Below are 9,327 nucleotides of genomic sequence, written 5' to 3' on the forward strand. Positions count from 1 at the left end.
TTTTCTCGTTGATGTTCACGGTGCGGGGCCGTTTTTTTTTATTCAAATCGGCGTAATTTTTTTCCGAAGAAAATGTTTTGCCTCACGATCGACCTCGCAAGCCATCAAAAAGAGAATTATTTAATTGATTTAAGACAAGAACGTGGAACACGGGGGGATTAAAGTAAGATTCGCGACCGGTGCGATACTTAACGCGATAAGGCAATTCCGAAAGAAAGAACCATAAGACGGTGAAGAAGAGCGACTCGTAACTGGTATCCAAGTCTTGTTGCGTTCCGCAGCAGACGGCCGTCAATAATAGAAGCGACACAACACCCCGCCACCAATTAGAACGCCGTCACCCAACAATATAACCAGCGACACCGCCGCTGCAACAACTACAGTAGAATCTACGCGGCTAGCAGCTTGTAACACGAACAGCCACAGCAGCCATAGCGCTACCGCCATCAACCAGCAGTAGTCACGAACATCACGGCAGCAGCAGCAGCAGCACCACCACTCGCAAATACTCGTAAGCAGCAACAGATCATATCGCCACAAATACCAATAATAATAGTCACACATCGTAGCACAACCCCCAACACTATCGATACGATCGCCACCAACAGCAACAAAGATCATAGCGGCACCAACAACCACCACTACTAACCAAGAGAATCGTCACCAACACCAAAAGCCACAAACCCCCCAGCAGCAGTAACACGACCAACCGCAGCAGTCTTCACCAGTGACCCTAACAGTAGGGGTAACAGTAGGAGTGTGCAGGAGGAGGAGAGGGGGTGGTGCAGAGAGGAGAGACTGAGTGGAGGAGTGGAGAGGGAGGTGTGCCTGCGACACGACGAGGACGAAGAGCTCCACAAACGGCCATGGAGACGCACGTGTCGTGCCTCTTCCCCGAGATCCTGGCGCTCATCTTCAGCTACCTGGACGTGCGGGACAAGGGGCGCGCCGCGCAGGTGTGCTCGGCGTGGCGCGACGCCGCCTACCACCGCTCCGTGTGGCGCGGCGTGGAGGCCAAGCTGCACCTGAGGCGCGCCAACCCGTCCCTCTTCCCCTCGCTGCAGGCCCGCGGCATCGCCCGAGTGCAGGTCGGACCCCCAATGGTTGCTCGCCGCCGCCGCCGCTGTGGCCGTCTTCTTTGACCGTGCTCTCTATATCTCTCTGTACGCCGCTGTAGCGTGTACACACACACACAGGCGGTGGGGGGGGGGAGATGCCCCTTGTGTGTCGAGCTGCACCGCTTGCTTGTGTACACGCTGCACGCGCGCGTGTAAAAATGTGGGTAGTTTGGTCATGTATGTGACTTTGTGTTCGCGTGTGTGTGTGTGCGCGTGCACGTGTTGTCTGTGTTAGTAGTTGCCTGTGCGGCGCGTGGAAGATGTGCACGTGTGTGTTCTGTGTCAATTGCTGTGTGCGGTAATTTGTACACGTGTTTTTTTTTGTGGTCGCCTATACTGTGGTGTGATGTGTTGTGTTGGTTTTAGTGTCTTGTGAGGGTATGCGAGTACATCTGTGAGGTGCTGTATGGCATTGTCTACTATGGTAATGTGTGCACGTACAGTACATATAGGCGTACTGTATGCGCCCGCGTACTGTACACGCGTAATGTAAACTGTAATTGCATAAAAAAACAGTACCGACATGCGCTCATGTCCTGTATACACATGCAGCTTCAATTTGTGTTGCGAGTATACACTCGCGCACTGTATACTACTGTACTCAACTGTGTACTTGCTCTATGAACTATGCATTCAACCATGTACTTTACACTGTATTGTACACGCGTACTGTGAACTAAAATACAACCTCGTACATGGCTACACATTGACACATGGCAAAAAAATACTTGAGGTGCACGTACTGTCTCGTGGAGTCGCGAGCATACACTTGCTACACACATCATTCGCTTGTCCTGCACACATACTCCGCGTATACACTTGCATATGCACACATGTTACTGTGCTGCATACTTGGCCAACCGGACACATCCACAAATACGTCTGTATACTCGCAATACTTGTGTTTTGAATTTTCATTATATACGCGTGATTTTGTGACATGTGTGGCGTCTTAACTAGTTTCTTACAATGTATGAATTGCGCAGAAGGTTCTGGGTATTAATGCAACTTCATCCATGCAGATGCTTTGCATATGCTGTGCTTTTTTTCCCCCCCCATTCAGTTTTCCGAAAAGTACTCCAACCTCTATCGCCGTCCGCCCTCGCTAATTAACAGTGGCACCTAGTAACTACATCGGGTTCTATCGAGGTCCCAACAAATGTCCTTCTTGCTCTACAAACTTATTATTCGGTACCAGACTTTGGTTTTTGTTCATTTATCTTTTAGCCCAACTCTTTTTTTTGCTTGGCGTTAAAGTGGAATCGTTTTCAATAGATTTCCATTCTTGTAGTTTTATAAAGACTCGTGGTCGGTGCACTTTAATGCGTCTTTAAATTGATACATTTATTTTCTCCAATGCTATCTTTGGAGAATATATATTTTACAAAATGTTGCTTGCTGTGAGCCTTGATGAGACGTTTGACCCCCTCTGATTTTAGTATTCTGTTACGTTTTTCAATCGGCGGATAGGTTGCCCTGCGTTTATACAGTAAATAGTTTTATTATTTCCTTTAAATTTAACGCCTTGATTCGCGAGATCTTGGACAAATGCATAATTTACACAGTTTCTTTCAGCATTCTCATATAGCCTGGCATAATGGTGTTTGATTTCCGTATTTTTCTAGATTCTTTATAATGAGTTTCTACAAATGACCCTTTTTTCTAAATCCCAACTGTTTGGCCTCCGTTGTACATGTATTTAGTTCTCTGGTCTTGGTGAACAGTTTCAGGTAGGTGTACTAAGAGACTAATGGGTTTCTAGTTATTAGTCGGTTTTGTCTCCACGCGTGAAGAAAAAACATCACAACACAATTAAATTGTGTAAACATTCAGTAAATGGGTCTCCTTTAATCCATCCACTACGCATTTTGGTACTGTATAGTGCCATGTTGCTTGTGTAAAGATTACCATTTGTGGATGTTTCTGTCTTTTACTTGCAGTGTGCATAAAAAAGACGATTTGCAATCATTGCATATGCCTGGTTTGGAATGGAGATCGGAAACGTGGTTTCTGACACGTACAATAGCAGAGAGACCGTATAGAATGCATGCTGGGAATTGGTGCTGCAATTATTTTTTCTATGGGAAGGACTATGCTGAATTTTATTCTATGTACATGTCATTTGAGGACTCTATTAATCGGCAGCCATTATAATATGGTGAGGCCCAGACATCCAGGCTCACATGTTGATACAGTGACTGTCATCAATCCTTGCCCAAATTAGACTTGCTATGGTTACAATTTACTGGTATAGTACAATCACACTTTAAGTGTTAGTCTGATAGTTTGTTTAAGTGTTTTTTTAAGGGACATTCTCCATTTGTAGTGTTTTATATTTAGTGTGGAGCCGTGACGCAGTGTTTAATGCACTGTGCTATGAACCCAGTAAACAGAGTTCAATTCTTGGCCACGGCGCACATCGGCTGCCATTGATGTCTAACCGGATCCAGCCTTTACAAAGCCACACCAGTGGTGTGAAGTATGATGACAGAATGGGGAGGCCGTCATCCAGCAGTAGATTAAATATAAGGGCTGTTTGCAATGTGTATTCATTGTAATTGTAGAATGTTAGTGCGAATCGTTAAAAGTTATTCTGATTTCTTTAATCATTATTAACGTTCGAATTGGTTAATATTGTGCTGTATTGTTAGTAATTGAACTACAGTCTGTGTTAGTATGGGACTATTATTACATGATTTGTCCTGCAGATAGCCTCAGCCTTGTGTGGTAATTGTTGCATTTTTATGCAGACTATATTCAATTGTCTTATTAAGCCAATTGATTGACTACTTTTATATTCACTAGTTGCGGCTCTGCTGGGAAATACGCTGAGGTAAGGATGACAAAGACTTGAATGAAATAATACTGTACATGCAAATTTGAGACGTCAAATTTGCACCCGCAATAATTGGTCGTGGGTAGGGTGCATGGTTGCTAGAATGGATTAGGACGGGTGACGGAATGACGGCCCAAGGAGAGGGAACATGTCCAGCAGTGGCTACGGAGGAGTGACAAGATTGGGCTCCTGTGCGGGGGGGGGGGGGGGCAAGTTAGATTTATAGAATTGCAATACTGAGGGATTGCTGTTGATTATGAGGAGACCTTCATCCAGAGGTGGATGCATCGTGCCAGTTGTAAATGTAAATTTGCTGCATTTGAAGTCACAACTCCCCTCGTCTCCTGTACACATTTTGTTCACTATATCTTAACATGTTTCTGTACGCATACGCACATTAATGTATATCCTCGCATGGAATATAAAACTCGCATGTACGACACTCACACTGCATACAAATGTAAAAGTTCGTGATTTTTCTGTACAAATGAACCTTCAAGTGACCCCTTTCTCCCGTTTTACACCATTTGCCAGTGGTGAAAATTCTTCATTCGTATGACAGGGACGAGTTCTTGCTGAGTACTCCATAAAGTGGTACTTCGTTTTATTGACCCCCTGAATGAATCTCATTTGGCATTTACCCCCCCCCCCCCCAACAAGGATTTGTACCTGCAAGCATAACGCCTGGTGAGCTGCTCAAACTGCCACCGAGCCAAGCCCCCCTTTGCCAAATATGTTCACAATGATATTCCCTACACGCATACACGACAGCAAGAGCCACTCGCCATTAAGTGGCGGTGACGTAACCACGGCACTTGTGCCAGGCTATGTGCACTTTACGGCCACGTGAAATGTCAAACGCCAACTGGCAGGAGGTCACGGGACAGACCCAGGTGCCTGGGTGGACTGACAGATGACTGGCCGATGCCACCACCTGTGCCCCCTACTGTGCCAACTGTCTGTGTTTTAGCCACCCGGCGCTTCACTCGTTCTGAGTTGTAGCTCCTCTGCCGTCGGATGACGGCCTCCACATGAACAAACACATACTGTATACACTCATACATGTTGTATACATCCATGCTGCATCCACTTAAGTACACTAACATATTCTCCACGCACATACACTCGCACTAAGTAATTGATTGCACTCGGGATGAGTTTCGGATTGAATTTCTTTGGACATTGGATGTCTGAAGCCCAGTTGTATTCTATTTAATATTTTGATTTGCATGTTCAATTTGAATGATCTTCATAATTTTACCATAAATCATTACGTAGAATTTACTGTTGCGGATCCATATACTGTTCACTAATATATGTTCACTATGTATATACGGGACATAAGCTGACATGCACATACTGTATACTCGCACGTGCACTACCACGTATATATTCGAATGCGTATTGTGTATATGTACATAGTACATGGACTCCCACGTGCACCATCAAGTATACAACTGCCTGTGTTTCCTGTAAAGTGTACATACAACGCTACTGCCCTCCTGCATGCACACATAAACACTGAAGGAGGACGTGGAAGCCCTCGCGTTTCCCTTCACACAAGAAAGGTTACTGGGGGTTTCCGGGTTTCCCGTACAAGGGAAAGGTCAGGGAGTGCACTCAGGTTACATTACACAAAGGAATGGTTCCCAGGGAATGGTGCAGAGGTCCTAGGTTCAGGGCATGAATGGTGTAGGTGGCCCCAGGCTGCCCTCCTCAAGAGACGGGTCTAGTGGGTTGTCGAGGTCCCCAGTTTTCTCTTTGCAAAGTAAATGTTCGTAGTGGGTGGAGGGGAGCCAGAGTTTACTTTCACATGGGAATGCATGGTGGTGCCAGGCGGTCATTGCGTTCATCTCCAGATGGCGAGGTCGAAGGTTCGAATCCCAACATGGTATTTGTAATTGTATGCTGTATCATTGTCCTTTTTGCTCCTGTACTTACTGCACCGTATGGCGATTTATTTTTTCCTTCTGTGAAGTAGACCTTTTTAAATTGTTTTAATTTATTTGTAAGATTGTGCCAGCGTTGGCATCTAAATGTAGCCCAATTTGACCATTACCCATACTGAACATTCATAATTTGTGATGTTACTGCTGTTGTTACAGCTTTGATCTGGTAACTTTCGCAATACAACGATGGTTATCTTGCACGAACATTTTTAACTCCATGTGCATCATGAACACGGCCTTGTAACATGAAAATGCACAATAGGTTGATGTTTTGGACAATTGCGCTTATCTTGCTGAAAGGTTTCTGGCCGCCTTCCGAAATATTAGCCTGCTGTACATTTTTTTTTTAGAAGGCCGTGCTAACCCACAAACGCGATTTATTTGATTTGATTTATTTTATTTTGCACCACTAACAATGCAATCTTTTATTTTCATCCAGGTTTCATAAAAAAAATTAACGGTCTCACCTGATTTGAAAGACACCAATTGCTATTATAGATCAAATAAAAAAAATATACTTGTAACGAGGTGGGACGCTGATGGGACATTGTCTCCATCGAGAGACAGCGGGAAATGCATGATGTAAGGGTGAAACATTTCTGTAAAAATTGGAAAGTTGGCCATTTTGTGCTCCCTTACAAATTGGTTAATCACCTACAGGAAGTGGCCGGGTGGCTATGGGAGCTAATGGCTGTACTGGAGCACATGGGTTCGACTTGGCAGCGACCCGTGATTAAGCCACATTCTTGAGTACAGTGAGTTGATGGTTTCAACCCGGTCATCAGTGACTGCACAAAGTACATTGTTGTAGTTTTGTCTGTTCGGCCTGCACCGGGGTGGGTGTTTGTGAAAGCATGCTTCTCAGGCATTTCTCTACAAGTTCGGAGAGCTTCATTGTCAAAAGCTATCTCATCACGACTGCTAAAACCTATGCAGTAGTGTCACACAGATTGGTCTTAGGCATAAATGGCCGATCCCCCAGCAAGGAGGCTTTTAAGTTTAAATAATCTATAATGTATTGTGTACTGGACGATTGCCATGTGGGAATGAAGATGGGTGCATTCCAGTGTTGGGTAAGAAGGCCCATTTTGAGCGACTCCAGCAGAAGTGGTGTGGTGGTTGGTGCCGCCTTCCGGGGCCATTCTCCAATGCGAGGTTTTGCTGCTGAAGGATTCTAGAAGGACTACGTTTCCTCATTCCATGGAACTCTTGACAGTGCAGTTGTCGATGTGATTGGTAATAACAAACAACAATGTGACGTTTCTGCATACAAAATATACTTCCTGGCACATAAACGTCCGTAAAATAGAGATGTGCTGTGTCACTAACTGTTGTGTATTGAATAAAGGATTTTATTGATCGTTACCACTCTTTTTATTCTTGAATAATAATACTCGAGTTACATCTGCCATCAAGTGGATGTTAAAGATGCGTTGATGACCTACAACATGCCCTCCGGGTTCCTTTGTTAAGGTTTACATTTTATATTCCCTACAATACAAAGACTTGCCGACTTATAAGCCAGTGGGAGATGTACTATAACACCATATATTTAATTCCAATCTTTAAAATTCGGCAGTGACTGAAGCTCTGCCTGTCTTTACTTGGTTTGTAATGAATGATACACTGATTCCGACTGATAATACTCACAATGCATGCATTAATTTTGCATGTGAGAATCCATTTAAGATTTGTAAATGAAGAAACTGCATGTAAGAAAAATGAAATGGTGTTAACGTGACGCTTTTTTTGTAAATAAAATTGCAACTGGACAGCCTATAACAACTTGCTTTAATGCATGGTCACCCATGCAAGCACTAGCCAGGCTCAATCCTGCTTGTTGTCCAGGATCTGACTATATTTGGGCACATTATTGGTAATTTAGCAATCGATTATGAACTGTGCAACACATCTTTTTACATGTCCATTTCCTTCCACCTGAGACTGAACCTTTGTTTTGTTCGCTGTACACTGCAGGTGCTGAGCCTTCGCCGCAGCCTGAGCTACGTGGTGCAGGGCCTCCCGCGGCTTGAGAGCCTCAACTTGAGCGGCTGCTACAACCTGACGGACGCTGGGCTGGGCCACGCCTTCATGCACGACACTCCCTCGCTCAGTGTGCTCAACCTCAGCCTTTGCAAGCAGGTGACTGACAGCAGCTTGGAGCGTATCGCGCAGCACCTCAAAGGCTTGCAGGTGCTGGACTTGGCGGGCTGCAGCAATGTCACCAACGGTGGCCTCTTCCTGGTTGCGTGGGGGTTGCGCGGCCTCAAGAGCCTCAACCTGCGCAGTTGCCGGCACGTGTCGGACGCGGGCATCGCGCACCTGGCCGGCCTTACGGAGGCCGAGGGCTGCACCGGCCTGGAGCACCTGACGCTACAGGACTGCCAGAAGCTGAGCGACGCGGCGCTCAAGTGTGTGGCGCGTGGCCTGACCAACCTCAAGACGTTGAACCTGAGCTTCTGCGGCGGCATCTCTGATGCGGGCATGGTGCACCTGTCGCACATGGCGAGCCTCCGGACGCTGAACCTGCGCTCGTGCGACAACATCAGCGATGCGGGCATCATGCATCTGTCGACGGGCACGCTGCGGCTCGGCGGTCTCGACTTGTCGTTTTGCGACAAGGTGGCCGACCAGAGTCTGGCGAACGTGGCGCAGGGCCTGTACCACCTCAAGTCTCTGTCGCTTTGCTCTTGCCACATCAGCGACGACGGGCTGGACAGGATGGTGCGGCAGATGAGCAGCCTGCGCACGCTCAACATCGGGCAGTGCACGCGCATCACGGACAAGGGCCTGGAGCTCATCGCGGACCACCTGACGCAGCTCACGGGCATCGACCTATACGGATGCACCCGCATCACCAAGCGAGGGCTGGAGAGGATCACGCAGCTGCCCTGCCTCAAGGTGCTCAACCTGGGACTCTGGCAGATGACGGAGAGTGACAGAGTGAGATGAGACACGGCCGAGTGCCCCCTTCCGTCAACACGTTCGGTTAGCAATGCGTTTTTAAAGAGACGGCGAGGACTATTTGTGGACGTGATGACTAAGGTGGTGGTGGTCGCGATGGCGATGTGGTGATCGCTAAGGATGGTGGCTGCGATGTGGAGTTTAAGACATCGGAACTGAATAAAGTCTTTCTAAAATGAGAACTGCTGTCATGACCCTGAGCATGTGATGTACAGTGGAAAGCGCTGGTACTGAAAGTGAGGAGTGAAGATACAGTTGAATGTTTGGCTTTAAAATGAAATGACTGAAATAACTTAAGATGGTTGGGCATACGACAGGATTGAAAAGGAGGTCCTTTTTCAAGCATATTTGTTTGAACATACGCTTTGAATGCAGCTATTTTTATTAACGTTTTTGTATAACTGACATATGTTATATACAATACAATGAAATGTAACATGTAAACACTGCAAACAGTATT

The 9,327-nt window shown here is 46.2% G+C and overlaps 1 protein-coding gene across 1 annotated transcript; it reads left to right on the top strand.

The window, feature by feature from the left end:
* The first annotated feature begins 325 nt into the window (after positions 1-325).
* FBXL14 (F-box and leucine rich repeat protein 14) lies at positions 326-9,049 on the top strand. Its single transcript, XM_032971767.2, has 2 exons — positions 326-1,088; positions 7,881-9,049. The coding sequence occupies exons 1-2, from the start codon at positions 867-869 to the stop codon at positions 8,853-8,855; spliced, it is 1,197 nt and encodes a 398-aa protein (XP_032827658.1). The 5' UTR covers positions 326-866; the 3' UTR covers positions 8,856-9,049.
* Positions 9,050-9,327: the final 278 nt, after the last annotated feature.

Source organism: Petromyzon marinus, chromosome 46 (genome assembly GCF_048934315.1).
Source record: "Petromyzon marinus isolate PM22_M1 ecotype Great Lakes invasive population chromosome 46, UKy_Petmar_22M1.pri1.0, whole genome shotgun sequence".
Classification (NCBI taxonomy): domain Eukaryota; kingdom Metazoa; phylum Chordata; class Hyperoartia; order Petromyzontiformes; family Petromyzontidae; genus Petromyzon; species Petromyzon marinus.

Coding starts and splice junctions, on each gene's coding strand:
- FBXL14 (XM_032971767.2), top strand. CDS start 867: ATGGAGACGCACGTGTCGTGCCTCTTCCCCGAGATCCTGGCGCTCATC. Junction 1,089..7,880: donor GCGGCATCGCCCGAGTGCAG/GTCGGACCCCCA, acceptor TGTACACTGCAG/GTGCTGAGCCTTCGCCGCAG.